General features: G+C 34.9%; 1 protein-coding gene across 4 annotated transcripts in view; it reads left to right on the forward strand.

Annotated features, from left to right (window-relative positions):
• The window catches only part of LOC107074619 (paired box protein Pax-6), an 88,691-nt gene that overhangs the window by 37,776 nt on the left and 33,592 nt on the right, over positions 1-17,323 (forward strand). For all 4 annotated transcript variants that reach the window (XR_016177528.1, XM_089175286.1, XM_089175285.1 and 1 more), the window contains exons 5-6: positions 12,287-12,489; positions 12,723-12,832. Coding sequence is in view for 3 of the 4 variants with exons in the window: in XM_089175286.1 (XP_089031412.1) it covers positions 12,287-12,489; positions 12,723-12,832 (313 nt within the window). In the remaining variant the exon portion in view is untranslated. The remainder of the gene's footprint in view (positions 1-12,286; positions 12,490-12,722; positions 12,833-17,323) is intronic.

The raw sequence follows: 17,323 nt of genomic DNA on the forward strand, positions 1-17,323 counted from the left end.
CACCTGTCTTTGAATGAGCATCACTGGAACACACGAGATTACATTTGTCGAGGTGTCCAGGACTCGACCAGGACGTTCCTTAAGGGGTTGAGGGTTCCGAGGCGAGGGGTAGGGGCTGGTTGGTCTCTGGTAGGGTTCCATGTCAATGCCGTACCATCACCCAGTATCATCCACACTATCACCATTGCCAGGAGAATCGCAAACGCCGATTCTCGGCAACCCTCTCTCGGACATAGGACATCTATACCATCACTACCACCACCATCACCATCACTACTACTCTCACTATCTATCTAACAGTGAAACTCCCTGATCCAAGGGGTAGAAAATCATGGGTATCACTAAACTTGTGGGATGGGAATAGGAGAAGAAGGGCTAGTAGGGGGTTTTGGGGAAATGGGGGTAGGTAGGTAGGTAGGTGGACCAGTGGTTTCTGGTAAATGGGGGGAATGGCACGGTTTCCCGCGGTGACCGAGCGTATCCACGTAATTAATAGTCTCTACCACGAATGGTAGGTCCTAGGATGAGAATTTACAGGAGATTCTTGGATAAGCACCTAACTACTACTACTACAACTATTACTACTATCTTTTCTAAGATTAGATTCGATATCTTTATAAATTGTTACTCGATAAAATTACGGTATTCTTTAATATAAGATAAATTTGCATATTATTTGCTATATTTTTGAGAAAAAACTGTATGGATATTGGCCAATTAAATTAGGGATACTTAATATACAATAAAATATTTATAGATTGATCAGAGAATGAATGCGACAGACAAAAAAGTGAATTTTAATCCTATTAATATAGATTTAGAAATAGTATCCTTTATCTAAATCGTCTTACGAGTTTGAGATGGATATAAGAGTAAAAGGTCAGCGACAAGGGCGGATAAAATGATTAAGAGAAATCGAAAAGGATTGATATCGTCGATCAGGATTGGATGAGACTAGCACTCCGTAGATTTCCTCTTCAATACGTGGCAATAGCATGCGACGTACTCGTTGGATGCGGTAAGTAACCGCAACAATGCCAAGTAGAGGAAACGAGAGATAGTGTGAAATGGCAAAAGGGAGAGAGAGAGAGAGAGTGAGAGAAACTGGTAGAGCCAGAGAAAACGGAGTGGGGGTGGGGGGTGAGAGCTGTTGGAGGTTTCAAGGGGTTGAGGGTGGAAGAGGCAAAGTAATGGATGGCTCCTGGAACCCGAGGCGAGTGAATTGTTGGCCCCTGCACGTCCGCCTTGGAGACACCCTCGGCTTGCCCTGGCCGCGTAAATCAATGCACCCCTTCGTCCTCTCGGCCCTTCGTCCTCTCGCGAACCGGCAGCCCTCTTGGAAGCTTCAACGGAGGGCTGAGTTAGGGGGTGTCGGAGACGTCCGGCTACTGCATTATGTATTTCTCACCGACCCGCCACTAACTTCCACCCCCTCCCTCCTTCTGTCTCTTTCTCACCCCTTCTTTCTTTCTCTCTCTCTCTCTCTCTCTCTCTCTCTCTCTCTCTCTCTCTCTCTTTTGGCTCGCCTCTTTTTCTTTCTTCTTCTTCTTCTAGTACTTCTTCGTTGCCATCGTCGTTTCTTCCTCTTTCTCTTGCAACCCCTAGGTCGATCCAACAGCATGGCGCTTCTACCGTCGAAGCAAAGTCTTCTTCTTCTTCTTCTCCTTTTTTTTTCTTTTCACGCCATACCCGACGTCCCTTTTAATCACCGGACCGTCGACGACGACTGTGACTACGACGAATACAACGACTACGACTACAACTACGACGACATTGCTACTGCTGCTGCTGCTGCTGCTGCTGTTGCTGTTGCTGTTGCTGCTGGACGATGCACCGCGGTGAAGGGTTTTCGCGGAATTAATTTCCTATGCCGACGGCTGCCACCGCATCCTTCTCACCGCCTCGATACCTTTTCTCAACGTTCTGATATTGCTTCGTGCTTTATAATGCTCCATGGATTCTCAGTTTTTTTATCTACTTTTTCTACTTCTTCGTATTTCATTTGATTACGCAGAATCAATTTAAATCGACCAAAATAAATTTCACATACAAAAGAAACGAAAAAGAAATTTGAACAATACAGATCGTGAATTATGAACATTTTTAAAAGAATAGATCATCAGAAAAGTGTTTTTCTTATTGTATCTTATTAAATGTTACATTCATACAAATGTTGAAATAAAATTATCGAGTATTAAATAGCAGATAAATTAGATAATAAAAGAATCAAATAGAGTATTAAAAATTATAAATATAAATTATAAGAGGAGTCATTTTTTTCTTGTTAGAAAACAAAACTATACCAAGTGCAAGATGGCAGGTAGATAGATAGATAGGTAGGTAGGTAGGTAGGTAGGTAGGTAGAGGTACTTCAACCCAAAAGAAAAGAAAAGAAAAGAAAAAGACAAAAGAAAAAGAAAAGAAGATAGAAAGAGTGGGGATACCCTCTGTCGAAGCAGTTAACGTCATTTTAACCGCTGACTGCTTTCGCAACCCTACACCATGCCCGTCCAAGTTCGACCGCCGTATAGCGGCTGTCTCGTCCAATCAGGATCCTCGAGAACGTGTGTCTCTTCTGTTGTTGGGCCTTAAGCATATACTATTCTTCTTCTATCTCTCTCTCTCTTCTCTCTCTTTCTCGAGAAACACACATACACTCTACGCATATACTCTTTCTTTTTCTCTTTACCTTCGTCCGGCCCCTCTTCAAGAGGGGTCCGTACACGGACTCAGAACACCCTATGCACGTTGGATATCGGTTTACAAGCCGACCGATTGTCTTCGGGACATTTTCCTTCTCGAGGCGCTATCGCATCGACGATCTTTGAGTTTTTTCGAAACTATATTCCTCCTTCTCTTTCACATACATATATATATATATATATATTTATTCATACACATACATATCATTTATTTCTCTTCTCTTTTCTCGTTCCGCCATCACGAACGGGATCATCAACCGATCAGGGATTCTTTCTCTCGAATTTCTTTTTTATTTCTTTTTCCATAAGATTATCTTCTTATTATTATTCTTCTTTTTTCTGTTTCCTTTTTATTTTCTTTGTTTTATTTCTTTTCGGTTTAGCTTCGATCGATGAAAAATCTTCTTCGATCGTACGAGATCAAAACGTCACGCTATATACGTTTTTACGCAAGATGCAAGATGCAATGGCACGTTGATCTATTTTCGATGTATTTGTGTGGGTAAGATACAATTCCATCGATACCCTACCTTTTATGATCTTTAAGTATATTTGTATATGTAACGATAAGATAGATAAAGTATAATACATAAATGCTATTTATGATTTTTTTTTTTAAATATTTTTATATTTTTATTCGTCTTTCATTTTGTTTAATAAATCAAAATAACGTTTTCATAAGAAAGAAAAAATTTCAAATTACAATTTAAGTTTGATTTAACTCGTGACAAGTGTAACGCAATTGAAATTTGCTTAAAAAAAAAAAAAAAAAAGACCAAAACAAAATTAAATCGATCGTTCTTGAAATCTTACATTAAAATGAAGCTATCGAAAAAGGAATCATCATTGAAGTGAACATTTTTTGGATTAAAACATTTTCTGAATAGTTTCTCCCTAGGTAGATATGATGAGTGGAGGGATAGGGGTGTAAATAAAACGGTGTAAAATCGGGCACGTGGCGTATCCCGGAGTGCACTTTCTCTTTCTCTATTCGGAAACTATCATCGAAAGCTCATTGGTGAAAAGAATTCGAAGAGGATGGTTCCTCTTTCTCTTCTTTCTCTTTCTCTCCGGGTGGGACTCATCGTTGGATAGAACAAGCACAAGGCAATAACGTTCGACGCGTGGCATCCTCCTTAACCACCCCCATACTTTTAGGGGAACCCCTAGTGTGCTGTTAAATACCAAACCTTTCTATCTCTTTCTCTCTTATTCGTTGCAGCATCTTTTCGAAAATATCACGCGTGTATATTGGTATCACCCTATATATTGAACGATACGGATTAAAAGTCGTGATTATAGCTTACATCGGTAAAAATGAAAAGAGATAAAACTCATTGATAGTATGCTCTCTCTCTCTCTCTCTCTATCTCTCTCTCTCTCTCTCTCTCTTACTTGTTTTCTTTTTCTCTATCTATTTATCTATCTATCTTTCTCTTTTTATCTCTTTACAAATTCTATTTCCTTCTCATTCTCACAACACATTTCGAAATCACCCTTTTACCGTCCCACTACCCTCTCCTCCTACTCTCTTTCTCTCTCTTTCTAGACCACCCTCCGTTTAAATTGCGAATACCTTGCGTTCCTCGACTTCTATTTAAATGTAATTTGTATCTTGCTTGCTGGTGCGACCGCTCGTCCACTCCCACCCTTTACTACCCTCTTTTACATCCCTCTCTTCTACCAACGCACCACTCTCTTTCTCTTTTTATTTTTTGTTCTCTTCTTTGTATACTCGACTGGACATTAAAGTCGGAGAACATGCATCTCCTTCTCTTTCTCTCTCTTTCTATTCATCTCACTCTCTCTCTCTCTCTCTCTCTCTCTCTCTCTCTCTCTCTCCCTGTCTCTTTTTCTCTCGTTACTTTTTTCTTCTCAGTGCCATAATTTGTGACTTGATAGCAACCACAGGACGACATTTACGTTGTGTTGTGTTTCTTATTTGGGGAAGGGTTGGTATTTCATTTCAACTTAAAATCACGTTAGGGAGATCATTTACGGGCACGATTCGTTACCGACAATAGTATAATTAAGTTCAAATATATTTTTACCCTCTTTCTTACTTTCATTTTTTTTTTTTCTACAAGTCACTTTCCGTGCAGATTTTATTTCTACTTTTTATAAATTTCTTTTTTCTCTTTTTTTCATGATTATTATTTTTTTAATCAATCTTACGATACCGTGTACACTTGTAATTTATATAGATTTAATTTTTTGATGGTTTTATTTTAATAATAAATATTAAATATCTATGTCGAATTTATAGATTCACTTTTGAAACTCGTATAGTTTCTTCATTTTCTGTCTCGTCGAGATAAGAAGAACCAACGATCGTGAGAGCAAAATGTAGTTGATACATGGACGAGAATAACACTACGAAAAGCTAAGTTTCTTGGTGTAGTTGAGACGATAAATCAAAGCTACTGTGATAACTCGTAGAATAATGGCTCGCGAGATAACGATACAGGAGAAAGGAAGATTCGTCGTGTAAGTCGTTGCTAAAGATCGGATTACTTTTTCTATTTTCTTTTCTTTTTTTAATCAATTTTCACGCGTTAGAAAAGTGTCATCGTTGAAATCTCATGATAATCATCATCATCATCATCATTTAATCAAACAAGTTTTTATATTATTACTATAAATTTTAATCATTGCACACATTAAAAATGAGTACATATTATAAAAAAATTTTGAATATATTTTGAAATTTGAAAAAAAAAAAATGAACAAATTTCGTGTTGCTATATTTAACTCGTAAAACTCATGCGTTAGCAAAAATACTTTAATAGAGTTGTCACGCGTTCAACGATCCTGCATGCTTTTCGTCTCTCTCTCTCTCTCTCTCTCTTTCTTTTTTTTTTGTCGATTCGATTCGACACTGGTCGCAACTTTCCCACGCCATACGGGCTGGGCTGACTTTGCGTAGGGTGTGTGGAAAGAGATTTAGAATTGTTTCGTATCGACGCGTGCCACTTTGGCCCTTTTTTACTGATCCCGAATTCGTTACGATCATAATTGGAAATAATTCGGTAAGAAATTGCTAGCAATTGTAATAAAAATCTTTATTTTGATATCTTTACTTTTATCGATCATTTATCTCGAAGACACGCATTTGCAAATAAATTTATATATATTATAATGGGAATACAATTGATTTAAAAATACATATTGAAAGATCATTAAAATTGTAGTTGATTACACATATAATACGTTCGAATATTGTTCATTAATTAGAAAAAATTAATATAAAAATAATTAGAAATAAATATTATGTTACCAACACTATTCAAATTGTATTTAAGGTATAATAAAGGTTTCGATAACTCAACCGCGTATTAAATTACGTTTGAGTTTCATGACATTGCAATAGTGTTTCGTTGATAATCGTAACACACGGTTCAGTGAGTTGTTTTGTTAAAACATATTAATACAATAAAACGAAGATATATATTATAGTGAACTATGTTTAACTTATTTATTCAGAAGATTCTTATTAAATTTTTCTATTCGTATCTTGAAACAATAATTTAAATTATGTATGAACCTTTTATTTATTTGATAACAGACGAGTGTGTAACAAACAATAAGGTGTTACTATCATAACCTGCGATTTTATTTACCTTTCCTTTTATCGTTCAGAAAACGTTTAAATCGTAAAACATAGAAGGGTAACCTAATAGCATGTTAGTATAATATATTTCATATATAACTAGCGGAAATAGCGAAGTAACACGTGCCACCATATCATACCACCCTAATATATCTTTTTTAGAAATGATCTATACGTTAACGAGCCATCAAGTGTCAAACGTGTGTTTCGTAAATCGATACGTGTATCACGATTGTAATTTAAAAAAAGAAAAAAGAACAATTTCTTTTATCCGCAAATTTGTATTCGACTGAAGAATGGACAAAACTTTTATCACCTTTGTTATGTTTTTTAGGGGGATGAGGTGGGGAACAAATAATGAATTATAATTGTATTATATTACGAGTATGTCTTAAAAATATAATTTGTATTAATTTAATATAATAAATGATAATGTTATTATCTTTATTTTTGTTACTTTCAGTATACCATATTTTTTTAAGTAGTATAATATATATATATATATATGATATCAGCTATAGTGTCTCGATTACGCGCATCGAATTACCCTACTCCACTCCTCCGGAATGTTTTCACCATAATAAAGCTACTCTGTATAGAGCCCAATAGAACCCTCAGGATAACGGAAGTGGACCGAATGAGGAGGAAAGTAGAAGAGAGTCGCACCCCTCCGGTTCTTCCGCTCTTCACGATTCACACACTTGTATCCTATGCGAGTGGGAGGATAAAAAAAAAGAAAGAAGAAAAGAAAAATAAAAAAGAAAAAAAAATAAAAGAGAAAGAGAAAATAGAAAGAGAAACGGAAAAGGAGGGAACGGAAATACGCGACTACCGCGAATAAACGATCGTAAAAAAAAGCTGATGAGTACGAGGGGTTGGACACGTGCGCGTCAAATTTGCAAAAATACGTACCGAAATTTTCATACCACATTGTTTTTTTTTTAATAATTTTACAATACGATAATCATCAGTTTTATTTACTTCGATAAATTGTTTATACGACTGACTGAATGATATTAACAATTTAATAGCCGTTCACAGAACATATGTGTGATAGCCAAAACATTGGCCGTTATTTTATTTATAACTTGATATATATTTAAAATTATATATAAAATTAAATGTGTTGTTAAATTGTTGCTTTTTGTTAATTTTTTCGTGAATGACAATAAAGGTTTTTTTAAAATTAATTTTTGAAAAATATTATTGGGCCCCTGATGACGTTTGACTGCGTACACGTGTGGCCATTAAAGTGTTAATGAATACTATTATTTTTGTATCGAATAATTTCTACTTTGAATTAATCCAAAATAAAAATAATTGAATAGTTAAAAAAGAAATGGATAAAAATGACTTAATTGTAATAATACAAAAGTCCCTAATTTTGTAACTAAATTATTTTGTAACTAAGAAGTGTACAAGTTTTTACATAATGAATAATCCAAATGAAAATAAATTAGACAAATTTTGTATTGAAATATCAACGATGATCATTTTTTTAAAATATTCAAAAGAATGGAAGTAAATTTGTAAAAAGAACAAAAAAAAAAAAGATAGAAAAGCGTTTAATAGGATTGAAGTGATTTTAAAGGTGAAGAAAGTTAAGGATAATACGACGTTGAAAGAAATGATCTTAGAATCGAAAGTGGAGAACAATATTATGACGTCTCTATCTAACTGTGGTGTCACCCTCTTTAAGAATGATCCTCCACCACCCTCTGGGGTTGTTCACGCTTCATGCTAATTTCATCGATCCGTCGTCAGTCGACGACGGGTTCTTCTTTTCTCCCGGTCCGTGTTTTAAGCCCCCGCCGCGTGTCGTCCTTTATGCACGGACCAAAGGATAATATCCATGGTCCTTTTGTGTTCCTGCCGCGTTATATCGCGATGCGTTACGCCGATACGCCAATGTTAAAATACATTCGAAGGCATAAATATATACTTTCTATCTAAATATATATTTTATCAAATATATTATCAATAATAATTATATTTCAGAATTTTGTATAATTGATTTAATAAATAAATAATTATATTATTAGAAATATTAATAATTATTATTTAAAAAAAATTACTCAATTAAAATGTTAACACATTCGCGACCGCTGACGTGAATTCACGTCTATTCAAATTCTATTCCTGGTTGCAGCTGACGTGATTCACGTCATTTTATATTTTAAAAATTTAATAAAAATATATATATATATAAATATATACATTAAAAAATTTATATATTATTTTATAATAATTATTATTTTTTATTACTATTTTATTATTACTTTATTAGTATTTTATATATATATATAAAATTTATATTTACATATTTATAAAAATTTTATATTTTAAATTTATATTTAATTACTTAAATATAATAATTAAATATTATATTACGTGGACCGGAAAGTAGTGTCGTTTCTACAAATTTCAAATTTTGTTTATTTTTATCAAAAACCGATTGCTTTTTATCAATTTGATATTAAAAATTTGCATACTAGATGAAGAAAGGTTGTTGATAACGAGGTTGATTATGTTATTGACTAAAAATATAAATTTATTAGAAATTTTTTCTTTTGAATTTAAGGTTAGAAAGCGACGTTACTTTCCGGTCCACCTAATATATTATATATTATTATATTATTTTAATATATGTAATATTAAAAATAATATTTAAATATAACTTTCAAATAATTATATTTTATTATTTAAATATAAATTTAAACTTATATATATAGAGTACATGTAAAAATTATTGTTTTTTCAAAATTTCATTATTTTTGAGGGTACTTAGTATAAAAAACGGAAACAATATGCCGGCTACGAATGTGTTAATATAAAAACATTGGTACACTACGTGTGTGTATATTATAAAATAATTTAAAAGCTAAAAAAAAACAAATGTGATTAGAGAAATAAAAATGAAAGATAATAATTATGGGATTATTATAGATATTAGAGAACGATATGATATGATGACGTATAAAGTTTCTAAAGCCATCATATCGAAAAAGTCTATGACAGAACTTGGCGACAAAACGTGTCTCGTACGAATGAATGAAAAAAAAAAAAAAAGAAAAAAACGTCGCGGTTAAGAAAGAAGGGCCCTTTGCGATAAAAGCTGAACGGGCCTAATAAAAAAAAAGAAAGAAAGAAAGAGAGAGACTGTCAGTCAAACGACAAAATCCGGCTTTCCATTTGACATCGAGTGTCGCCATACTATTTGACCGCATTTTGATTGACGTATACCGCAAATATAACGCGTTCCTCTAGATAGATTTCTGACGTGTGTCAACCCTGTTAGGTTTCTTCGTTCTCCCTTATCCTATACCAGGACCCTTTAACGATTATTGGCTACCGCTTAAAAATTCATCCTCACAATGCATTTTATTGTTGTGATATATTCTTTTGATGAAAAAGACGAGTACCTCTACTTTACTTTTGAAAAAAAAAAAAAAAAAGAAGAAAAAACTTGACGAAACTTCTAACTTATGACGGTTATTTTTTTTTTCTGTTTTTTATTCTTTTTTCTTTTTCATCGCGTTAAGTGGGACCACTTCGTTCGATCGTACGCGTTGTTTTGTCATTTATTACGTTTGACGTTAGTAAGGATTTTCTTTTTTTTTTCATTCTGCTTATTGTTCGAACAATTAAATTGTTTGTCCTGGAAATGACTTATCCCACACAGTTTTTGCATAATTACTTTTTTAACATTTAATTTACATAATTCATATTAAAATCTCTAGCAAGTTAAACACACACAAAACAAAAAATCAAAAAAGAAATATAATACCAATTTTGTTATTTGATTTCTATTTGATAGTTCATGTTTAAGAAATAATATGAAACATTAGAGGATACTTCCAAGGTAAGAAGAATAAAGCGTTCCGATGATGTCTTTTCACGTAGGTATGTTTGTGACGTAACTGGTATTAGTGTATGTGTCATTCGATCGAAAAAAAAAAAAAAAAAGAAAAGGGGAATGACGACAAGGGTGTGGATGATAGAGAGGGGTTGAGGGGGGAGGAAAGAGGGGTTAGGAAAGAGTAGGAGGAGCCGACGACACCACTGCTACTCGTGGGTCCGAGATGTCAGCTCGTTTCAACGTTGTGGACCCCTGACACCAAGTCTAACAAACCCCAGGGAACGAAAATATCCTGTGGCCAATCTCACTCGTTGAAATGTTCTTCTCTATCTTTTTCTCTTTTTTTTTGTTTTTTTTCTTTTTCTATTTTTATCCTATATATGTGTGTGTATGAGTCTTCTTGGTTATCTTGTTGAATTCGAACGTAAAGAGAAAGATAAGAATTTCATTATTGCAACGGTAAAAAATGTAATAATGTAAAAACAAACTGAAAAAGAATAAAATAAAAAAACAAGACAATTAAAGAATGAATTTTAAAGAAATAAGGTGGAGAAGGTAAAAAAAAGGGATGAGAAAAGATAAAGAGGAGTGCGAGAAAATAAATTGTAGGGAACTATCGTCGCCAGGAAGAAAATATATTCCTCTCTCTCTCTCTCTCTCTCTCTCTCTCTCTCTCTCTCTTTGTCTTGCTTTCTTTCTTTCTTCTTACTCTCGTTGAATTCTTTCACGATTTCTTCGAGATTTATGCGAGCTGCAACTGACGTGAACTACGAAAAGCGATGGAACTTGCTGCGTGAGGAAAGAAACGAGAAGAAGAAGAAGAAGTAGAAGAAGTAGAAGTAGAATAAGAGAAAAGGTTCGAGAAAAGAGGAAAAAAAAGATGAAAGAAAGAAGTTGAACAAGGGTGGCAAGAGGGATAGACAAAAAGAAAAGAAAAGTTGTAGAAAAGAGAAAACAAGAGAAAGAGAGAGAGAGAGAGAGGGAAGGGGTGAAAGAGTAAAATAAAGAAGGTGCTTTAATCGGGATTCGGTAAATCCGAGCACACAGCTTACCCGCATCAGGTTCCGTTTTATCCATTGGGTTTCACGCTGACTTCCAAATTATCAGGTTAAAGAGTTGAAAATCTTGAGTAGTTTTAATCGATAGTATATTATATATCGCTAAATATTTTATACGTCATAATATTTAATGGAACACTGATTTGCATCAAGCTTTTACCATGTCGCAAGGGATAAAAATGTAAATGATAAAGAAAAATCGAATCTCAGTAAATTAGCTAATTCCCTGTGCTCTTTCTCTCTACCTTCTGGTATATACATATATAATATAAATATATAGACATTTATATACACATATATATATATATATAATCAGATGACGTATTTCAGTAAATTAGCCAAATCCCTGTGCAATATCACTGTTTGCGGCGCATCAATTCGCGAAAAGTAAGAACTTGCAGTATGCGAGTATTGGAATAGTCTCTTTTAGGTGCATAAGACTTACACATATATATTTTAGTATATAGACATTTATATATATATATAATAAGTTCACATATCAAGCATCTAACAGGCAACGTAACCTAACGCTTTACACCCAATCGCAAGTGGCGCAGACGCGCGAGTGCGTACTTACGTTGGCAGAAGCCAAAGTCCCCTTGGAGTGGCGCGAGACGGATATAATTGAAGGCGGAGGTAATTAACTCCCTCGTGGTACACACATCGGCAAGCGCTCACCGCATCGTTTTAATTACCGCTCTCTCGTCGCATTTCATCGGGCAGAAGCGCTTCCACCCCCTCCGCCCCACCCCCGCCCTCCTCCTTCCTCCTTCCTACATTTCCTACATCCACCTTCTCCTTCTCATTCCTCCTACACCTGTCCCTTCGTTCGACAGTTCCACCCTCACCCCTTCTTCTCCTCCTCTTCTTCCACGACCTTCGATAAATTCTATCTTTACCCAACAACACCCCCCTACCACTTACTGTTACCCTACTCTTTCAGTTGCTTCGATATTTCAATATATATATGTCAATTCAATTGTGTGTTTGTTATATTTATTATTATTAAAATGATGATTTTCTTTTCTTATTAATGAATGCCTGTTTTATTTCTCAGGTTTCGTCAATCAACAGGGTATTGAGAAATTTGGCAGCGCAAAAGGAACAAAGGCAACAACAACAACAACAGCAACAGGGTGTTGGTGGTGTTGGCGTTGGCGTTGGTGTCGGAGTTGGTGCTGGTAGTCCTGCCGAGAGTGTTTACGACAAGCTCAGGCTACTGAACGGACAGACCACTGGTTGGCCAAGACCTAATCCTTGGTGAGTTATCGTATGTTTCTTCTTTAAAACAAATCATCTTTCATTTTTTTCAATTGTCAATTATTATTCGTTGCTTATTCATTATTTTAATATGCATAATGTTTGTTGTTAAACATTTTAAAACGAGAAAATTTATTACATCCAATTGTATGTTTAAAGTATATGATATTCTTTGAAGTAGTAAAGAAAGCAAGGAAGGGGTTCAAGAAAATAAAGAAGATTCGATTTTTAAGGTATCCGTCGGGCGCGGGAAGCCCTTTTCCAAGTCTTCAGCCTAGTCTGAGTCCGAGCCATTGCACAGCGCTACCGCCTGATCCCGCCGATATTCTCCACTCCAAAAAGGGTGAGTCTTCTTTCTCCTTCTTTTTTTATTCTTTTCTTTTTTTTTCTTTCTTCTTCCTCTCTTTCGTTTCGTTATCTTACATTTTTTTCTTCTTTTTCCTTTTCAACGTTGTATTTTTAGAAATAATCGCATCTTACCTATCCGATATCATTTCGTTAACACGAGCATTTATTTATACTTCAAACAATTTTATTTTACATCAACAAGAAATGTTCTTATGACATCTTCAAAAAGAATTGTTATTCTAATAAATAAAAACATTCAATTATTATTATTATAATGAATTAGACAATAAAAAAAGAAAAAAATTCATCATTCGATGAGGAATAATTTAAACATCAGATTGTAGATTTTTTTTCCAAGGATTGGGTCGATTTTCGTCCACCAAGTAATTTGTTGCACCACCTACATATTTTCATATACGTACAAACACACATACACATCCCACATATATGTAATACATATGTACGTACATGGTAAATGGGTAAATACGAGAGGCGGGAAAGTAGGCGGGAAAGGGTCGTGCCGCGTATATATGGAAGAGCGTTTTAATTAATTAATCTCCCAGCCGAAACAATACTAATATCAATGTAATTCCGTTTGGTGGTTGTTCCGCGGCGGTTTACCGCATGCGTGTGCAGCGCTTTTCCGGTAATAATTGTAACGTTTAAACACGGAATAAGGGGGTGCGGAAAGAGAACCCAGAGAAAGAGAAAGAGAACGAGAGAGAGAGAGAGAGAGAAAGAGAGACACAAGTAAAGAGTAGGAAAAGGGGATGAGGAGAGGAAGGGGGTTGGTGGGGGAAGGAGAGGTGAGAGGACTACAGGGTGAGTATAGACAAACGTGGTTACGCTCGACCAACCGACCGTCCGACCGACGCGAAACTACAACCCCTTGTACCATCTCACCTACCCAGTCAACCACCCACTCTCACCACTCACCACTCACCACCCCTCTTTCTCTCTCTCTCTTTCTCTTTCTCTCTGTATTTTCTATTCCCCTTTTCGTCGCGCCTACGTTCCCTTTTGCCGTGACATCAAACGCACGATTTCTCTCTCACTATTTTTCCTCACGGTATGTCGTACAACAAAACGTATAAAGAGAGAAAGGATAGTGAGAGAGAATTGTAATTCATCGATCAGGTGAAAATCACGCGTGTGTCTATTATTTTGATATATTATGTTGTTCAGAATTTGTTTCATATATAAACATATTTGTTTTTTTGTGTCTTGAAAATTAATCCTTTTTTTTTTATTAATATTTAAACAATACTATATATAGTATATTATTTTTTTCTCTAAACAAATATATCTGATAATTAATTTAATCGTGACTTTAGATGCATCAATAATACGTCATTAAATTGATTTATTTGTAATTATTTTGGAAAGTAATCTTTATACCGTGTTGAAGAAAAATAAGAATATTTTTGTCTTGTATATTTTGTTGTTTTTTTGATTTCCTTTCTTTTCTCTTTTTTTCGGAGCAAATATATAGGAACACCAACGGAATGGCAAAGACAGGTCCTCTGATCTTCAGCTAGAACATCATTTCGTATTCCACGTTGGTAGGAAGGGGGCACAATCAAATATGGTAACTGTTGCGAACGTTCAACCACACGCGGGCCCCCGGGGCCGGATTATCCGTAGATTTGAGCGCGGGGGTGCGTTTCCTACCGTTTATAGGATAACTCGTGTCAGGAGGGTTGTTTCTCTCTTCTGAACATGGTATACATATATGTATATATACATATATATATTTCTCTCTCTCTCTCTCTCTCTCTCTCTTTCTCGACTGTTCTCGATAGATGTTATCGAGAGAGAGAGAGAGAGAGAGAGAGAGAGAGAGAGAGAGATAGAGGACCCAACCATGCCTCCGGGTAACAACCATACTCTATTCCAACCCTTCGTACGAAAGCAAAGCGAAAGCAGATTACAACGCAATCATCGCACCACCTCTAGGCTCTTCTTTCGATTTCAAATACACACGTATAAATGTATGTATATATATATATATATATATATATATATATATATATATATATATATATACATATATAGTCTTATACGATCTTCGTATGATCATCCCACTTGCAACCCCTTCTTTATCTCCTGCAAAAGAAAATAACTATATAAATAAATATATCGGTTTGTACGAAGAATATTTCGTAGAGGTTTAGAAATTATATAAATTCGTTTGATAATTTTGATACGTTACATATATTTTACAACGATCAATAGAAATTTTTCCTAATCCGTAATTGTACGATTGCCCTAATAATTTTGTTGCTGATTTGAAGGAACAAATTGTACGTAGATTCAAAATTTCAATCAACAACGATATTTTTCTTTAGCAAATCAAATTCGCGTATCCGAATTTATATAAATGTGTGTATAAACTATACTTCAGATAATAAATAACTAAAAAAATCTAGTGAGACGTGAAGACTAGAAGATCTAGAAGGTCTTTTGGTAACAAAATCGCAATTCTCGTCAACGTCGTCAACGTCGTCGTCGTTGTTGACGTCATCATCGTCACTGGGGTGTCTGGTGAGACCGATCCACAATGCGTCCCAGGGATGCATTGTGCCGGTTTGCACGAGACGAGACGATGCAACGGCATGTAGAAGAATTCCACGCGAGGGAAAGAGAAAGAGAGAGATAGAAAGAGAGAGAGAGGGTGCTGAGGACAGAATATAAAAAGAAAAAAAAAGAGAGAGAGAGAAAATTCAGCGAACGTGGAAGAAGAAAGAAGAGTGGTGGGTGGGAAAGGGTTGGTTAGGTGGGGGGTTGGAAGTTGGATTGGGAAGTTTTGAGGGGGGGAAGGGGGAAAGTAAAGGAGGAGCAGAAGAGAAGGTTCCGCGCGTTGATCGAAACGAAAAAAAGGGGTTCGGGTCGTGCGACCATTGTTTTTTCACCTTCCAAACCCCGCACGGACGCCACGATGGTGAATGAAGAGAGGAAAAAAAAGAGAAAAAAAAAGAAAAAAGAGGACACGAGTCCGGAATTCCTTCCTAGGATTTCAATATCGCTGACATGCTCTACCCATGCAACCTCCAGTACTAACTCTTCCTCTTGTTCCTCTTCTTTCTCATTCTTGGTCCACCATTTTCTCATAGTCTTCTCAATCCTTTCCCCGATCTTTCATTTTATCTTAGAGCATGGATCATAAAAATTATGGTTAATAAAATTTATTTAACATTTTATAGAAAGATAAATAATAATTTGAGATTGTTTCAATATATTATCAATAATTTATCAATTAATATATAATTAATATTATGAATATTATCATTATATTCAGTTTTTGTTTTGATTCATAACTTAATTGTTTAGGATTAAATTGTATCCCTCTTATTTATTTTTAATTTACTATTACTGATTATATTTTATTATATTATTAATTAATAATATAATATTTACACACACACACACACACTTATTATTATATATTATAAATATTATATTATAATAATATAATATATTTATACTTATTTTATTATTTCGTTAATTTGAGTTTAGTTGTGGCATCTTTTAGAGTTTACGCTTTTAATATTAAGATTATTAAAATATTATTATTCTTAATCTTTCATTCAATATCGCATCTAAATATATATGTATATACATATTTATCTTACATATTAATCAAAACAAAAACTAAATAAAATAATATAAATTCGATAGGAGGATTTAGTTGAAAAGATTGTCGTATTCGAAAGGCACATCGCCATTTCGTAAAGTACTTCGTCCTTCGATAGCTGCTACCTACCCTCTTCTCTCTTTCATTCGTTTCTCCCACCGCCATCATCCTATATATATATATATATATATATTTATATATATAGAAAACGTTCGCTCCGTTGCAGCGTATTTGCCGATCGCTAGCTGAGATACAAAGGTAAAACAATATAATGGCCGCCCGCTGTGTTCGCTGCTATGGGATTCAGGGTGTACTGAGAGCATTATTGTCGACCTCTTTATCTGCTGCACCCGATCTCCGTCCATGTTTTTTTTCTTCTCTCTCTCTCTCACTCTTTTATTTTTTACTCTCTTTACTTTACCTCGCATTTCTCTCTACCCTCCTCTCTCTTTCTCTTTATCTTTATCTATCTCTTTCTCTTTTTTTTTCTTTTCTATTCTAGGTACACACATACACACACGTTATATAAAACACACACACACACACATTCGTAACGATGCGAAAGCTTTTATCGTCGGCCAGGACAATGCACACTGTCGTCGTCATCATCGTCGTCGTCGTCGTCGTCGTCGTCATCGTCGTCAGATTCTTTCCTTGTCAAGGAACTTTGGAACGTTGTTCTTGTTAGGTAGGTAAGCTTTAGCGTTATGATCATCTTCGAAACGGGAATCTTTCGACCAATGAAATAAAAAAAAAAAAGAAAACAAAAAACTAAAAATAAAAGAACCTAGAGCAAAAAAGAGTAAGAGAAAGAAAAAGAGAGAGAGAGAGAGAGAGAGAACGTACGAGTAT

This window comes from Polistes dominula, unplaced genomic scaffold (assembly GCF_049000335.1).
Source record: "Polistes dominula isolate Pdom_NZ unplaced genomic scaffold, Pdom_raw_medaka contig_82, whole genome shotgun sequence".
Classification (NCBI taxonomy): Eukaryota; Metazoa; Arthropoda; class Insecta; order Hymenoptera; family Vespidae; genus Polistes; species Polistes dominula.